This window comes from Hirundo rustica, chromosome 1 (assembly GCF_015227805.2).
Source record: "Hirundo rustica isolate bHirRus1 chromosome 1, bHirRus1.pri.v3, whole genome shotgun sequence".
NCBI classification, from domain to species: Eukaryota; Metazoa; Chordata; class Aves; order Passeriformes; family Hirundinidae; genus Hirundo; species Hirundo rustica.
The window spans coordinates 32627053-32646071 of NC_053450.1; the positions used below are offsets into that span (position 1 = coordinate 32627053).

The following is a 19019-nucleotide window of genomic DNA, read 5'->3' on the forward strand; positions in this document are numbered from 1 at the left end:
ACTACAACTGCATAAGTATTCTTTCTCTACACTGCAGTTTTCACATTCAGCCACCTTCATCAACACATATACCTAGTCAGCATTGTTAAGGAACTGGTCTCCTCAAAACTTAATGTCAGATGGCAGATGAACTTTTCTGGCAGATGAACCTAGACAAGACTTAAGTGACTAAGGCTAAGAGTAAATTTCTTACTAGTAGTTAAAAATGCTCATCTACAATGATTAACATAGGAACCTGCAACCGTCATCATTCAGCCACCTTCATCAACACATATACCTAGTCAGCATTGTTAAGGAACTGGTCTCCTCAAAACTTAATGTCAGATGGCAGATGAACTTTTCTGGCAGATGAACCTAGACAAGACTTAGTGACTAAGGCTAAGAGTAAATTTCTTACTAGTAGTTAAAAATGCTCATCTACAATGATTAACATAGGAACCTGCAACATCTGGCAAGACTGCTAAGCAGGTTGAGAAAATTTCCTGTTAAGACAGGCGGCATCTCCGTGCAACATAAAGACTTCCTGGAAGAAACCACAGTGTCCCTGGGCAAGAATGAGGAAGGTGATCTGCTCGAGGTTTCGTCCACAATAAGAGTGTGTTGTGAAACAAACCTTTGAACTGTATTTTACCATTTTATTGTAATGAAAGCAGACCTCCAAAACAGAAAGCAGAGGTTATTTTAATACTTTCTAAACATTTCAGACTTCGAGAATATATGTTTTTCTTTTTAATTGGGAAAATTATCTGAGAGCTTTGTTTCATTATGACCAATTCAGACAGGTGCTTTTTCTTGTAAGGTTCTTGGAAAATAAAAACCTTAGCCAAGGAAAAAAGGTACAGAAAACATCTGAATCTAAGGGATTTCACTTTTAAAAGAATGCTGCATTATGTTAGTTCAAGTCACTAGATTCACACCAGTCTGACAATGGAAAACATGAGTTTTCTGAGATTGTGGAAATCTCTTCCAAATTACTGAATCCAGACAGGCTAGTGCTATCATCCATCTGTTCCAGTCTCCCATGAGCAGGAGAGTTGCAGCAGCCAGCCAGAGACCTTAATGGTAACCCCCATCAAAGTGTATCTTTGTTGTCACTGACTGCGTACTCATTATTGCGACCCACTTTGGCCATGTGTTTTTGAGCTTTCCCTTTCCTGCTGGTCTGGAAGAAGTCAATTGTCAAGACAAGGTAGGTAGCACAAACTAACCAAGAGATACTAAGTGTTAGTAAATAGTATATTTATATAATAAACTCCTTTCCATGTTAAACAAACAAACAAACAAACACAAACAAAAAACCACAACCCCCCCCAATCAATTTGTTATTTACAAATACAACATTATATGAATTTACACATTTTTAACTGCAGAAAAAAAACCCAATCCAACAAACCATCAGCTCATAAAATTAGCAATACTAATACATACATACTTTCTGATATAACTTACAGAGGTAACAAATCTGACTAAAATTTCAAAGTGAAGCAAAACAAATTAGAATGGGTTATATGGCAGGAAATAAAATTATGAAAAGGTCACTCTAAAAAGAGATACAACCCTTTGAAAATACAGAATGCTTGACTTTTTATTAGCCTCCATCATGCTAATGATGTTGCCACTCAGATGTAATACTCCTATTTGCATAATAGACATTTCTTAAATCACTGCAAACATTTTCACATTTCAGAATCTAGGTCATCAATTGCATGTTGCAAAAAAGGCCAGGCTTTAAGTCACAATTACCAGAGCAAGTGAGCTTACATGAATGTTTTATACCTATTGCTATTCTGTTTCATGTTTTAGGACAGCAACACTGCTAGACACCTTGAGACTAAAATAAGATATTATTCTGAAAAGCTAGAGTAGGTCCTCATGTAGGGGAAGGTCAAGAAGAGCTGGTTCCTGTAGACCAAATCAGCTTGCATTGATCTTGCTCAATGTTCTCCATCGATCTTTCAACATGACACTTGTTCGGTTGTTGAAGTTACGGTGGACTAAAATTTTAGCCCAGTTACCCACTCCAAACTCCCTTATTCCCAATTTCAGCTCCAAGTCTTCTTTGTGAGTCCATCGCTAGGGAAAGAACATAGACAAATACCAGATACATGAACAGAGAAGGGTATTAATGTAAGAGCTTACAGCAAATATAAAAGCAAGTTTTCAAACAGCTCCCTACTTATTGGAGTACAGATGTCAGAGGAGTTTTTTTTGAGCACCACATCTTGAAACTACAGATGAATGATAAATTTGTAACTGAGCCTGTAGAGCTTTATGGGGGCTCCCAAAGGGGACCCATGTTAATAAAGCCTTGGGTTAATTGGAGTAACTGGATTGGAAGTAAAAAATGTTTATAGAACATTACAAGAGCCATAAGAATTGCAAATGACTGAATCTGAAGGCCTAAAATTTATAGCTTGATGGAATAAAAGAAAAGGTTGCTTTCCCAGAGTATGTATAAAACTTCCTTCTATAAGTAACAGATCGCTTCCAGCTATCAAAATGGTGTTGGCTATAAAGCAGAAGAGAACATTAGAGAACTGTGTTATGGCTCACCTTTACAACTGCAACCTTCAAAATTGTAAAGAACTAGGCAGAAAGGGAAATTTAGGTGCAAAGGAATAGCTTCAACTTAAAGCCAACTAGTAGATCTGATAAGTGCAAGGAAACATGAATTACAGGGTTACAAACATCACTTAACTTTGAAAATAACATACCCAATGGAAATGTAAGTCTTATGGCTGCTGTCATTATACAAATGCATACCCTCCTGCATGAGCATCAGGAACACCCAGCCAAGAACCCACATCCACAGAAACAGGAAGAAGAAATAAATTTATTTCTTAATGATGAGGAATCCTTCTGGGATCTTTAAAAGATTCTACTCCTGTAAGCATCATCAGTTCAGTCTCTGGCCAGGTAATAATTCTGAGTGCAGAATACTGCATGGTTCTACCCTTCTGTTATATTTAAACTTCTAAAAGTTGCAGCAGGGCTCAGACATGAAAGATCAGGGGAATTTCTCAGGGGGAAGGAGCTTAGGTAACATTCAGCCTCAAAACTGTATCAGATCAAAACTGTATTCTGGTTATTCTCCAGAAAGGGAAAAATGTGTCATCTACACAAAGTGCAAGCTGAGGTGTGTAAAACTTCACATCTCAAAGCTGGATTTATTCCAGCTTAATGCAAATATCAGGGCCTCCTCAGTAAACTTTGATCACTGACAAACCTCACTAAGCAGTGAAAGAATTACAAGTAAGAGTAGTTCAACTGTACTTCTAAGCAGTTAGGAACCTAAAACTTCTCCAAAGTAGTTTACACTTTATCAAAAATACTTCCTTTTTCCATTTCTTCCTGTTTCATAGACCTTTTGCAACATTAGCGGTGAATAGCTTTTTTTTCCCCCTACTATTATTAAAAGGCCAGAGATTCCATTGGAATCATGTAGTTCATCTCATTTCAGAGCATGCCAGAAAACTTTCCTAAATAAAATCTTTATTCAAGTAACACAGTTATGCTTGACCTACAACACCAGATAATTCAAATACTTTCATTGAAAGAGACAATCACAGCCCTTGTTACTTGCAATGATTAATTATATTTGCTGTTAAAAGGGTTGTTTTTAGCTTGTTTTGATTTTTAATTGGTTACCTTGAGCTTTTTTAAAAATAAATTTCTTCCATATATTGTATAAATGAGGAGCCTGCTTTACAGGTAATAATGGACTGACACATTTTCTTTTCACTGGGGAACAGCACAGAGCAGTGATTGCCCCCTGCCCCACTCACTGACAAGCTGTCTGTTCCTTCTGGGACAGAATTTATGTAGATTCTGGCTTTGCACTGTTAAAGCACTGGTTGAAAGCCTGGACATAATGCAGTGCTATGCTTGAGCTCACATCAGCACAGTGCCTGCCTGGTCCACAGCAACGTGACATCTGGCCAGCTCTGAACACCAGCAGAGCAAGCTTGAGTTTGCCAGGCAGGATGTGAAGACATTCCCTCACATATCTAAAGATCTTGTTATTCCTTAGAATCAGTTCTGCTCCAGTAACCCGTCTTCCTTTATGCATTATGGGACTCTGCTCTGAGTTTTCTCCTTCAGCTTTGAATACATGGATTTTTTTTCCATCCAAGTCAAACTAAATTCCGAACACTCAGATTTTCAGACACATTGTTTAATTTAAATAAAGTATCATGCAGATTTTAGACCACTCAAAGGACTTGCCATATGCTTACTGGATATAAAATTGAGTACTAACAGTTCCCTAAGTTCTGTGACGCTTGCTTCCCCTGATTTAGGAATGAGAAAATATGCATCCTTTCAATAGCACTGCAGATTGTTCTATGCAGCTAACTGAAAACACTACAGTAAAAGGCTGAAAACAGGCACTGAAGCATTGCAATGAAATGCCATTTACAAAACAAGAGCAAACAATGCCAACATTGAATGAGGGACTACATGGAAAAGGAAGTTCTAGAAGTCAACAGCTCTGACATTCACTGCATTCTTTCATGCAAGTGGACAATTTTATAACACAGATGCTTAAGCAGATTTATTGTTTAAAAGGCCAATTACCACTGCTTTCTATAAAACATTTATGAGGTTTCAGTGGTAGGGAGTAAGGCATAAATATTACAGAGGGAGCAAATGCCCACAACTTTTCTAAGTGTTGAAAGGAACGCGGTTCTGAATCTTAAGTTTCATTTAAGTTCTTCTAAAATTTTCAATGCTGCTGTCAGATGCAGTTGTCTACAAATTTAGTCTTTATATTAAATTAAGGTTGAACTGTAACAATTAAGCAAACAACTCCTATTTTTTTACTAAAAAGATGTGCATGGAAGCCCTAGACCTAGACACAGTGCTTGTAGGTGACCCCGTAACAGACTAGTTCAGGCTAAAAATATGTGAATACAAAGCTTTGATTAGCTCTGTGTCATTGTGGTCCAAACAGTTTAATTCTTGATGTTGAAAACAAGCTTCATGAAAGTGTTCATGCTTACCAGCAACTAGCTAACAAGGTACCTATCCAAGTATGCTGGAATAAAGTAATTATGTCTTTAAAGGCCAAAAGCAAATCTGGTAACTGGTGCTTTTTTTTTTTCTTTTTTAGGGCACTGGTTTTATCTGCAACTTTTAAAGAGGTTGTCAGTGATTTAACTGTTCCTGAGATTTGTGCAAAAGTGAAAGACTCTTTATTGGGGCTCAAACTTCAAGGATAGATGAGGTCTCATTAGGACTACAACCAATCTGAGGACAGCATGTAACTGAAGATTTAACCAGTACTTCAACATCAGTAAAAATGCTTAAAGAAATAGGAGTAAGTACAACCCTCCTCTAGAGAAAGAAAAAAAAAAAAAAAAAAGGCAGATTTGGTCCTGTTATATGAAAATATGAAAAATCAAAATGAACACCAGAAAAATGAAACAGCTCACATCAAAATGGATGTATGATGATGACTTGCACTTTTATCTAAACAGAAAGCCTCCACATTGCTTCCTAAGAGATATTATGAAGAGGAATCCAACAATGGCAATACATTTATTTAATGTTAATTTCTTCAGTTATCATGAGAAAATGCTGAACACTAATGAAGGAAAATTGGCTATAAACAAAAATTAGTTTGAAAGACCCCAATATCAAATCAAATTCAAATTGCATTCTATTAAGGCATACACTTCTGCACTTCCTACCAATGGGAATTCTAGCATTAGTGAACACAGTAGGGTTATTTTAATGTAATTCAATGAAGTAGACTTACCCATGAAGAGACCACAAAGGACCATTTGAAATGTAGCATTATAAGAAGACCCTACCATCTGGATTATAAAAACTAGAGTAGTTTCCCAAGTAAATATGCTTTTACATCACATAAAGTACTGAATTATAAAATTGCTAAATCTTTAACCTTCTAAGCTGGAAAAAATGTTGCCTTTGATATTTGCCCAAAATTCTCACAGGCAAATGACATCCTGAATTCTTTAATCCAAACTGTGGAAAGAATTTATTTCACACTAAGATTTGGTAATGGCGTATTTCAACAAATAAAAGGCTTTGAAGCATTAGCAACAATATGTTTTATTTCTATATATATGTAATATAAATATATTTATTTTTATTTAAAATATATTTTATTTCCTGTCTTTAAAAAGAAAAAAATCCTAACCATTTCAGCAACTTTGGCACTTGAGTAATCTACAGAATCTTAAATCTAAGAACTAGATTTAAAAATTAGATTAAATAAAGCTGAGAAAAAAATTCTGTGCATGCAGATTAATTTTTCCATTTAGAAGAGAGAATAGGTACAAACCTGTCTTCTTCGGCTACATGCCGAAGAAACTTCATTTTTTCCCACATCTTGCATGTTGTTAAGACCTAGAAGACAGTTAATATAAATCCAGGACAACGAGGAGTCAACATCAAGGCAGCAGTTTTGCATTTTAGCATTTATACATGACAAGAATGTACACTATTTTGATATGCTTTGACAGATTAGGAAAATTTCAATATCTGTTTATATATAAGTATACTTTCATATATGAATACACATGAATCTTGCCACAGTCCAAGGTCTTCAAAAAATAGGCTATTCAAATAACCCACTGTATTTTCCATACAATAGAGCTCACAAAAGAATTATATTTTAAACACTTAAGTAAAAATATATTACAAAATAAAACATTTAAATTTATAAAAACATTTTTTACTATATGCACTACTCTCATTTTACATAGAGGGAATGGGAAGTAACAACCAATCAGAGCTATGATTCTTTGCATACAAATTCCATCACTTCCAAGTACATGTGTCGGTTTTTAACTGTGGCAAGCATTTAAGGCATCTTAAGAGTCTGCCTTTCCATGTACAACATGGCCATGTTCAGGAACAATATCATCATCTCTCTATGGTAAGAGGGTGCTAATAGTTTTAAGAGTTGACTTATAAGTATTATATTATCTGTGTTGCTAGGTTTTTACAAAGTAATACCAGGAAAATGCATAAACATTGTGTGACTTTGTGCATTTTACTGTACAATTTGTTTTTCCAATCAGCTAACTTTTTTAGTTCCTTCCCAATCAAGTTATCCAGCACAGAATTCAGAAAGAAGTGAATTTCAGTACTCCTCCAGCAGTTTTCATTTGCACAGAATACCATAAGTCTCATAAACCAACCAAGCAAATCAGAAAATAGTGAATGAATTTGCAAAATTAACTGCTAGAGAACCTTCAGCCACTTCAGAGCTTCCTAAATATGGCACCCACCAAACCTGCATTCGTGCAGAAACCGCACACAGCTTGCGGTATTTTTATCCACCACAACCATTTCTGCATTAATCCTATCACATTGCATAATTGCATAGCAGTTAGAAGGAAGTATTTGACATGACTGTTTTGAAAGTGTAAAAATAAACTAATACTTACTCTGAAGAACTCTGCTCTCTTTGAGTTTCCGTCCTGAACATCTCCTGCAAAGAACACAGACCTGAAGTAAAAATACAAGTAACTTGATGATAAGTCTGTGACCAGAGCAACGACAACAAAATTTTTTACCTTACTATGGGTTTTTTTATGTCTCCAGATGACTGACTTGTGACATAATGTTCCTCTTTCACCAGACTTAAAAAGAAAAGACAAAAAAATTATTTCCTAGGCAGCAACTTGCCAATTATATAGTTCAATATAATTAATATTTAAATTAAAGAAAATTCTAAGACTTCTCTACATAAGCAGTGGCATACAATCACTAACTGCACCATTCACCCTCTTAACTTTGCTTCCCTGTACCTGGAGGAGAAAAGCAGAATCTGCTGAGTATTACAGAGTTCAGCTTTTAGCCCTTGCACAGGTATCCCCAGGTGTCACACCATGTGCCTGACACCACTGTGCAAACACTTCTTGAACTGCCAGGTTTTGTTCAGTGACCACTTCCTTGGGGTAGCCTGCTCCCAAGACATTTAAGTTGAAGATAAGAGACCTTTTGCACTTCTATTTTTTCATTAGGAATTATTTCCATAGGTTTTTTTGAACGAGTCTCTCATCATGTCTCTCAGATGTATCAAGAGATACCCTTCTAAAAAAAAAAAAAAATTAAAAAATCTTATGACTTGTCTTCCTCTATACTGTCTGCATCTGCAAATTTTAACTAAATGATGCCAAGTATTTCAAGTACAAAAATGAAGAAATATAGACTTTACAGACTGCAACTTATTCTCCCTGAAAAACAAGTGGTGATAAACCTAGAATATTAGCATTTTCCAGAATAATAATGTAATTGTATTGAAGGTTTTACACTGTCAGAATCATGACGCAATATAACTATTTCCCTTCACACTAGTATCATTAAGGGGTCAGCTGTAAGAAAAATGGAACTGATCCCATTTCCTTTTTCTTCTTGACATGATCTATAGCTTGCAATTAGAACTAGAAGGAGTTCAATCAAGCATTAAAAAAGCAAAGTCTTTTTTGTGCTTTTATTATTATAGACTGACAGCTGTTTAAACTGAAAATTGTGCAGCCTCACAAATAATTAAACTTAATGACAAGCTATTTGATGTAAATGCCAAAAGTAACAACCACAGAAGAGCACAAATTAAAAAAAAAAAAAAAAATAGGGAATGTGCTTGTAGCTAATTTTCTATTGGACAGCAGTTTGGAATTTAACATCCCTCCTTCTACCTCCTCTTTGGTTTACAAGTTTCATGTTACTGTCCAAGCACATCCCTTAGCAATTCAATACTTAATACAAACCTTTGTTTTGTTTCCAAATCACTTTTGTTATTTTCATTGACTTCCACAGGTCTGTTTGCTCCCAACCCTTTAGATGCCACATGTTTTGTGGCTTCCTGTGAGAAACAGAATTGATATCTTAAAATTAAAGCCAGGCAGTACCTAGATAGGAGTTTGCACTAAGATTAATATGCATACTTTTTATTAGAATTAGCAGTGCTTATTTGACAGACATTTCAGAGATACTACCATTAAACTAAGTAGTTTCAAAACAACTTTAGCATGTTAAGTTGAAATACATAAAGATCTTTATCTAATAACTTGGAAAAAATTTAGTCATAGCTGCAATTATTTTTATATGGATACAAAGAGATAGAACAAATAGCTGTATAATGGGTGAATTTAAAAAAGTGTGAAGTAAATCGCAGAACTTAACTAAGACAGCAAATACTATCGATGTACTCCAAAGTCTGTATTTTATAACCAGGTTAGAAACTAAAACTACATTTAGGTCTGTAGCTCATGGAAGGACAAAGCATACATGTAACACTTTCAAAAGACATGTCTTAAGCTGACCTTAGGCTTGTAATATAACCTATTTTGAACTGGCAAGAGGTAGTTGTAACATCCTGCTCAAACTTTTAGCCATAAGCTAAGATTATTTCTCCTCTCTTGCCAAGAGAAGGACGTAGTAATTCATTACTCTGTATAGAGTATCTAAAAGGGGCCTCCTACACTGAATAAAGATAGGAAAACACTTCTTAACAGGGCCTGTAGTGGTAGGACAGGGTTAATGGTTTTAAACTAAAAGAGGATAGATTTGGACTAGATATAAGGAAGAATTGTGTTTTGTGTATGATGAGAGTGGCTGCCCAGCAGGGTGGTTGATGCCTGATCCCTGAAAACCTTCAAGGCCAGGTTGAATGGGGCTCTAAACATCCTGATCTAATTGAAGACGTCCCTGTTTATTCCAAGGGGGTTAAAGGTTCCTTCCAATCCAAACTATTCTATGATTATACTTCTACATCTGGCACTAGAAGACAGAGAAGAGAAATTAACAGTTAAAGCTAGAGTGTTCTTCTGCAGAGAAGACAGAGTACACTGCTGGGAAACCTGTGTGCTGAACAGAAATGGGAATTCTTCACAAAACAGTCTCCACCATGTGCCAGAATAACTGTTCAAAGTAAGATTTGCAATGTGGGTGCAGACAGTAGCACAAATGTGCAGGCAGTGAGGGCCTTAGGCATGCTAGTATGGAGTTCTCAGCCTTTTCCAACACCTCCAAGCCTCCACTTCCTCTTAGACTTGAAAAATAAACTTGAAAACTGACAGTCAAGTGAAACCATTAAAAGGCATTCCTTGCATTATCCTTTGACTGTATTTAATAAGTTGTCTAGTCTCTCTGGTAAGAAAATGAAAAACACAGAGGAACTTCAGGATTGTTTATTTAAAATTTGCTTCTTATTACCTTTAGACGTCTGTGCTTTTGTAATTGAATAATTCAATATTCTTTTATACGAAGTAAACATAAGAGAAATTCTTTACAATCCTCCTGAAGATGAACTGAAGAAGGAATGTTGTTCTTGCCAATTTTAAATCACTTTTGAGCAAGGCTGACTGTAAGGAACATTTGTATTTACAGGAAAACAGCAATAAGTTTTCTATCTCCTAACTCCTTTGACATTCCTAAAACTTTTAGCCAAATTAACAGGTCTTGATTTTTTATTTTTAGTTTAAGAAGTCATATAGGCTTAAATGAAATAATGATTAAATATAAAGCTATGTTTTTAAGGAGTTCCATGTCAGAACTGCTTCTCTTAACAGATCTTGTTTCAATTACATTATTTTCCTAGCTATTCTTCTAATCAAAACAGTTGTGGGAAAAGCATTCATAGAAGATATCTTAAGGAGTCTCTTTCCTACTAACTTTTTCCAAGACACAGTAATTAAAATAAAAAGGTTGAATATAAGAGAAGCCAAAGGAAAAGTAAAAGTTTCCTTTTCATCTAATACAGTAAATGAATATTGCCTAAACAACTCCCTTGAAAGGATAAATCTATTTAATTGTATCAGGTAGTTTTTTTCAAAAGTTTTTAAAATACTTTCAACATACCTGTATTAAGAAGTTGGTTTCATTTTCTTTCATGAAAAGTTTAATGTAGGACTGGATTTTACTTATCAAAAGACTGTAACTGAAGCTTTGAAGAAGAGGAACATAAGGATCCTTGGTTTTAATTACAGTTGCCAGCTTCACCCTTAAAGGCTAAGAAAAGCACAGCTTTATACAACACAAATCCTGCAGTAAACTTGGTATCTATACGGTATCTACATTCCTAAACAGGAAATATAAAGGTAAACATGATGATTATATCGTTTCCTGAATATCCCTATACAACTTCATGCTGCAGTTTGAAAAGTTCTAGAGTCAACTAGACATAATACCAGGTATTTACCTTACGTGCTCAGTAAATGGTAAAGTTTAACTGATCAGAGATCCACATTTTCATTTCCTTTATGAATAACACTAAAAGCAGGGTTGTCAGTGGAGGAAAAACATCCAGAAAAAGCCACCCATTACTCAATTCTGTCTTCTCATTTGCTGCCTCAAAAAGACTGCCATTGGAAGGGGTGTACAGTGTTCAGAAAAAGCATAACTTAGTACAGCAGCATTAAGGACACATCAATACTGATAATCAGAAATTCACATTGTGTCTACCAATCCCTCTGAATTTTAAAGAAGCCATTATGGCTGGAGAATTATCTTCTGTGTATAGGCTGCATTTTTATTTATGAATTTGAGTACTATTACCACAATCTACACTTTCCAAACACCCAAATTCTCCGAGTGGAAGTGTATCTGAAGAGTAAGTTACACACAGGCCACTACTTACATAGAGCATATGTTCTATTGTATACCAGTTGAAAATATAGGCAGCATTTTTAAAGTCTTTGTTTCTTGCCTGCAGTTCTTCTATTGCTCTTTTCTCCACCCCAGCAAATTCAATTGCATGCACTATTATATTAAAGAGATATTCACTCAAACTTGCAACTTTCTGAATGATGCAGTCAACTTCAAACCAGGAGGTGGCCTGACACACATGTTGTCTTTTCCAGGCAGAAGCATAATAGCATTCAGTCTGTACTACAGAAGCTAATGAGTTTTCCTTCCCTGGGATGCTTTGGAACATAGAACATAAGTAAGATGACAAGAATCCGCTACAATAGAAATCAGCAAACTGGCTGTTAGCTGTCAGCACTGTCAAATTCCCAGAATTTGTAGTGCAATCTCACTCCTCATAAGAAGTGGAAGAGGGGATGAAGAAGAACTGCTGCTAAAACGCATTTTACTCCCGCAGATCATCCAGTATTTCTATTAATCTCCTAGCCACAAGTTTCCTTTTGTGTTTTAAGGTGACATAGGTGTGAAAGTGACTGCATAGACAATAATGAGATTGAAGTTATGCATATGCAGGTAGGATTTGCTTGCTTGGCAAGCCAACGCCCCTCTTCTCTGAAAATTAAGAGCTTTTAATGCAATTTAAGCAAGTTACTACCTTATCTGATTGAGAATCTGTGAACAGCCTTTCAAGAACTTCAGTAGCTTCCTTGAAATATCTGTTTTCCATATAGACTGCTACAATCTACAAGAAATATAATTACAAGATAGGATGAAATACTTTCCACCTGAGATTCAGAAAAAACAAGAGAATTCACAATTCTACAGTTTTCTAAGACTCCCAAAATTCAGATGATTATATTTTTAAGGGTTACTGACACTTATTTACTTTTAACTGTTAGTTCTGAAATTAGTTTTGAAATTTATTTCAACTGATATCTTTTCCAGATTGGCACATTTTGAAACAAATTTGAACTGGCACAAACATGAACCATATGAGACAGAAAAAGGTCCCCTGTACAGATCTACTTACTCTGTACTAAAGCTGAAAATTAAGTTCAGTCTGCTAATAGCCCAAGCTTTTTATAAAAGGGGCTCTGTTTTAGCAGGATAGAGTAGAATTTTTGAGGTTGGAAAAGACCTTTCAGGTCAAGTCCAACCATCAACCTAGCACCCACCACCATCTTAACCATTAAACCACGTCCTCAAGTGCCATATCCACATTTCCTTCAAACACTTCCACGGATAATGTCTCCACCACTTCCCCTGGGCAGCCTGTTCCAATGTTGTGCAACCCTTTGTGTGAAAGCTTTTCCTTATACCCAACCTAACCACCCCTGGCACAACTTGAGACCATTTCCTCTCATCCTGTCACTGGTCACCTGGGAAAAGAGACCAACCCCCACATGGCTACAACCTCCTTTCAGACAGTTGTAGAGAGCGATAAGGTCCTCCCTGAGCCTGCTTTTCTCCAGGCTAAATGTTACCAGCTCCCTCAGCTGCCCCTTGTGAGGTTTGTGCTCCAGACCCTTCCCCAGCTCTGTTGCCCTTCTGTGGACACACTCCAGCACCTCAAAGTCTTTCTTGTCCTGAGGGGCCCAGAATTGAACACAGGATTCAAGGTGTGGCCTCACCAGTGCTGAGCATAGGGGACAATCACTGCCCTGGTCCTGATGGCCACACTGTTCTGGATACAAGCCAGGATGCCACTGGCCTTCTTGACCACCCAGGCACATGCTGGCTCTTGTTTTGCTGCTGTTGACCAGCACCCCCAGGTCCCTTCCTGCCAGGCAGCTTCCCAGCTACTCATTCCCAATGAGTAGGCAGCATCCTGAAGCATTATTAGTAAGTCACACAGACCTGAATTTGAATCAAGCGACGAATATCTTCATGAAGTTTTTCCAGTTTGTTTTCTTCCCTTTCTAGTAAAGTCCAGAACGAAAGAGCAGATTCCAAAGGTGAAATTCTTTGATCATTTTCAAACTTTAATCCTTAGAGGGGGAAAAAAACCGAAGTACTTGTAAAAATTAAAGGATAAAGTTAAATAGATTACATTATTTACATGCAGTAAAGTAAAAGTAGTATGTATTATACATTTTCAATTCCTTTTTCCTCAATTTTTAGGTGCATTTAAGAAACCTGAAGCAACTGTCTTCTTTTCAGAGAGCCTGGTTCTTGCTACCCTAGCTTATAACATCACTGTTGCATTTTCAGGGGGTATTATGTCAGCTAATCATTGTTCACTTAAAACACCACCTGCAATTAGGTATTTGGGCTGGCATTAATAGTACATTAAACTTAGCATCAGATATCACAACACTGGATACTGATACTATTAATTTTTATATTATAATCACCATGATAAGTAGTTAGGTTTTTTTTCCCCCGAGTCTAATCACTATTTCCATTTCTTAACTTTTTGTTGTATTTGAAGTGCTTAAATTGAGAGGGAAATTTGAACAGCTTTCAGTGACACAGGAGTTTCACTGAAAAAGCAGAAGCAACATTCCACACCAGTGTACTGCCAACACCAAGGTTTGTGCAGACTTCCAGCAAAGGATCAGGGACCAGTTCTGGCAGAAATCTAGCCTAGCCAAATATTTATACCCTCAATACTCTCAAGCAGTTTCCCAGTCTGGTCATTGCACACCTGCACAAGTGAGTGTGCCAATGTAAGAGATGCAGGAGGAGCTGGCAGGTGCACAAGTGCTTTTTTCCCATGGCACTGCCAGCTTAAAATTCACGATGTTCGCTGAACTACAGCCTCACTTATGCCTTCATTTTGTGGTATCAGCAGAATCTCTCAAAATAACTTCTTCCTTTCATTGAGTTTTTTCAGACAGAATGTAAACAATTTACACAATACTGAAGAGAGAAAAAATATTTTATACCTGCTACGATGTCATACAGTGAAATTTCAAACAGTATTATGTGCATATATACACATAACTAAAACAAAAACAGGTGTTTCTCTAATTATTGTATCAAGTAACATGACATTTCATATTTTAATAGTGTAAAACCAAAGTATTTAGCTCTTAGAGAGCTGAAAAATCCTACTCTGTGTGATCAGCACAGATCAAATATTTTAATAACTAGAAAAAATAGCAAAGATACTAGCTTTCCATGCGCATTGTGCAGCTACACCTGATATAATACAACACACAATCTTCCTCACCATGCAGATCATTCTCTACTGATAAGATAGTAACACACAATAGTCATATTTTCAAGTGTTATACACAATAATTAAAAGCATTAGCACAAAAATGTCATAATTTGTACACTATTTAATATAATTTGATGAACTGTTTTAAATATTAGAATTTGATTCTCAAGCAAAACTAAATCAGGATGGCATAATACCTGATAAGCAACACAGGAAATTTAGTTGTATAAAAACAAGACTTTGTGGCATTGCTAGGCTAGAATATACGTTTTTCTTCCATGCTCATGTTTTCAAGACTGCTTCTGAAGTCTTTAAATTCCAAAGAGTTTTATCAAACAGGGAAAAAAAAAAAAAAAAAAAAAAAAAAAAAAAAGGTCAAAGTCTTCCAGAAACTCAAACAAAATCATCTTGGCTAAACCGGTAAGTTGCAAATGTAGCCAAACAGAAGATATGGTAGTGAATAAGAGCCCCAAGGACTTGCTGCCAGCTGAAAGTCTTACAGTCTTCTGTAGGAACCATGGGTAGTCATCCTTTTCATCCATGTTCTCATTCCTGCTCTCTGTCCTACTTTAACCTCTAGAGTTAAATGTGCAGAAAAGAATACATATCTTGAGTTTTAAACTCAAATGTATTGCTCACTAAGAGCTAGTCAGCCATTTCCAGTATATTTCTTTTGTTGATACTACTCTGACAAAAAAAGCTGGTAATTTAAGAAGTATATAGTCATTTAAACTCCATGTAGCTAAGTCACTCAGCACAGAATAACCCAAGTCCTGCAGACAGCTCAGTCACATGTGTAATAAAGGTAGTCTAAAATGTGAAATTTATCAATTCATTTATACACAGATACAGCTATATAAAAAAGCATATATAGATATGCACAGTAAAGGCTATGTGAAAGCATATCTAATACACCTCTGTAGAAGGTCATGAAACTATTTTTAAACAAGTGAAAAAAAGGACTTGAGTATTTACCGAGGTTTTTTCCTTGTGCAATTCTTATCAAAAGCTGGCAGAGATATACTGTTTTTTTCTGATGTGGAGGTATTTGGGAGAGGCCATTAATAAGAGCTGAAAAGAAGAGAAAAGTTGTGTCAGTCTTGCTCCAGCACTGCCACAGTGTGGCTAGACATATACTAGACACTGGGTTATCAGATTTCACTAAATTTATACTTCCTTAAGAAACCAGTGAAGCACACTTCACTAGTATTCTTCCACACTAAAACAACTTAAATAAATATTTAAGAGCTTGACCAGAAGAAGCTATCCTTTTCTGAAGAAACAGTAGAATTAATCACAGGCTTATATTCATCCAATTCAAAGGCCATAGTATTGAATTTAGGGTGTGTGGTTTCTTTTTTTTGTAAGTAGGTTACTACAAAAGACAACTGTCTGCTCCAAAGAACGCTTCCAGGGAATGCCCACAAACCAGAACCCACAGGCAGACTGGTAACACTTACACGTTGCTATAGCAATTTAAAGAACTAAAGCAGTAAAAGAGAAAGCTTACTCAGAAATGTAAATTTACAAGGGAAATCCTCCTTGCAAGGCTTGAAGGCCACAAGGATTATTACATATTTTAAAATGGGAGCTGTCATGAGTTTATTCCCATCACACAGGTTACTGTGAATTTTTTATGCTAATGTTCTGGATATAGGAATCAGTCTTCACAGCATAATACAGAACCATTCAAAATAAAAAGTGAATCACAGAATAGTTGGGTTTGATGATGCTGCTGGGTATCATCTGGAACCACTGCCTTCCTACCTTTCTGCACTTGCTTCTGTTTAAATTGACTTTCTTGTTGACAGCCAATCATTATTTCTGCAGGGTCTACCTTTGACACATGCAAGAGTAGTAATTCTGTGTTTCTATGAAAAAAACCACACCCACTTTCTATTACAGTCTTATGGCTATGCTTAGCTTTTCCCAAAGACTTTTACAAAATTGACTTTATAATCTTAGAGTGCAAAACTCTTCCCTCTGTTGCTGCAGAGAGTAGAAACAAATTCAAAGTTTGCCATTACTTCTTATTTCTGTATGACCTTGAATTCTGTACAATTTCATTAATAGCTCCTACTAATACACTCAGTCTTCCCAGCTCTTCTCAGGAGATATTTTCAATCTGCTTTTGCATTGACAGTGTCTCTGCTTCCTACCTTCAGGAAACTTCAGTATAATTCTCCCGATGAGTTGCAGTCCAAAGGCCACGCATCAAGAAGCAACATAAAAAATTTAATCTAGCCCCATTCATAGTACATAAGTAAGTTATCATTAGATTTCTAATCTCTTACCGTATCCCATATCAATCTACTTAGTAATCATCTTGCATGCCATTGTATTCCATTCTCTACAGAAGTTTAAACAAGTCATACTATTACATTCACTTGTGTCGTGAACATATACACGGACAAAATATCCCCCGAAACTCTAACCTGGCATCCTCAGAAAAACAGCTTTTTACAGAAGAAAGCATAAATCCATCAAATTTATCTGAGACTTAGATATTTACTTCCAGTTGTCAACCACTCTCACTCTAAAGTGAGAGCGTTGAGGTTTATTTCTCATTTTAAGTATATGTTTTTCCATTCAAAATCCAGTCACCCGACTTCATTGCATCTAATCTCTGTCTGCCGGACTATAGTTCTCTGAAATATGCCTAGCACCGCTGTATCGCCACCGTGTGCGAGTGCTGCCGATACCACCCAAGCCCTCCACAGGCTCCCCGGTAGCCCGGGAATCTCCTGAGGCCCCCGAAGGAGCTGAGCGTCACCCCCGGCGCTGCTGGCCACGGTGGTCGGCAGGCTACGAGTGCTTTAGCACTCGCACCCTCCGGCGTGCTGGTGGCAGCTGCCCCTCAGGACTCGCTCGCTGCCCCTCAGGACTCGCTCGCTGCCCCTCAGGACTCGCTCGCTGCCCCTCAGGACTCGCTCGCTGCCCCTCAGGACTCGCTCGCTGCCCCTCAGGACTCGCTCGCTGCCCCTCAGGACTCGCTCGCTGCCCCTCAGGACTCGCTCGCTGCCCCTCAGGACTCGCTCGCTGCCCCTCAGGACTCGCTCGCTGCCCCTCAGGACTCGCTCGCTGCCCCTCAGGACTCGCTCGCTGCCCCTCAGGACTCGCTCGCTGCCCCTCAGGACTCGCTCGCTGCCCCTCAGGACTCGCTCGCTGCCCCTCAGGACTCGCTCGCTGCCCCTCAGGACTCGCTCGCTGGCCCGGGAGCGGCTGTGCGAGAGCCCCGAACCGCCGCCGCCCCTTACCCTGCGCAACGTCCCTCCACCGCCAGAACTCGGCCCCGCTCTGCTCCGCGAAGTGCCGGCAGAGGCAGGAGCAGGCGAACTCCAGCATCCACTCCGCGGCCACAGCCTCCGCGGCCACCGGCGGGGCCGAACTGACGGAGCCGCCGCAGCTGCCAGCATCCATCGCCCACGGTGCGGCCGCCGTCGCCATTTTCAGTCCGCGCGCCAACTGCCGCCAGCTCCGAGCTTCGCCGCGTCGCAGCCAATCAGAAAGATCACCCCGCCCATCCCCCGCTGCATCCAATCAGCACAGCTGTTCCATCCGGCCCCGCCCTGCTCGCTGGGTCGCAACCAATCAGCGCGGCCGCCCCTCACGGCCCGGGCCGACGTCACCGCGCGCTTGTTTTGCTCCGCGAATGCCGTTTGGTAGCGGAGGGGTGTTCCATGTGGGGTGGTAGCTGTGGGAGCTGCCGTGTCTCACGCTTCCTAGGGGAGCAAAAGGCAAAACACGGGTGTTTTCTTGCATGTATGATCCGAAGGGCTTCTCTAAGCGCGTTTTCGTGTGGCTTCTGGAGAAAGGAGGCTGTAGAAGGAAGGGAGGGAGGGAGGAGATACCAGAGCCTGTAAAAACTGAAAAGTGGGAGCTTCGACTTGTCAACGAAGCCCAGGATGGAATGTGAGGAGGGACGGTATTAGTTGGAGTGTGTCTGTCTGAGAAGGCAACTGTTTGTACATGTTAAAGCGTAAAACCCAGGGAGGAAGAAGGTAGTCTGAGGAGAGCTGAATTTAAGGCTGAAGAGCAGAACAGTTTTCTTCTCAGAGATGTGATGGCGGGTCAAGCAATGTTCTGATAGATCTGGTGAAAGGCTTTAATTTGAGCTTTATTTCTCACCAGGGAGGAACAGTGTGGTATCAGAGAGTTACCAGCTGATGGGCCTTTACCTCCTTTGTCTCCTGTGCTCAGGCTAAATTGCACCCACAGAAATCTTGCTGTG

At 38.4% G+C, this 19019-nt stretch overlaps 1 protein-coding gene across 1 annotated transcript; it reads right to left on the minus strand.

Annotated features, from left to right (window-relative positions):
• Window positions 1–1222: 1222 nt before the first annotated feature.
• TERF1 (telomeric repeat binding factor 1) lies at window positions 1223–18265 on the minus strand. Its single transcript, XM_040085749.2, has 10 exons — window positions 18046–18265; window positions 15764–15859; window positions 13480–13610; window positions 12278–12364; window positions 10837–10986; window positions 8745–8839; window positions 7548–7613; window positions 7419–7462; window positions 6308–6372; window positions 1223–2073 (listed from the first exon to the last, which is right to left on the minus strand). The coding sequence occupies exons 1-10, from the start codon at window positions 18233–18235 to the stop codon at window positions 1915–1917; spliced, it is 1083 nt and encodes a 360-aa protein (XP_039941683.1). The 5' UTR covers window positions 18236–18265; the 3' UTR covers window positions 1223–1914.
• Window positions 18266–19019: the final 754 nt, after the last annotated feature.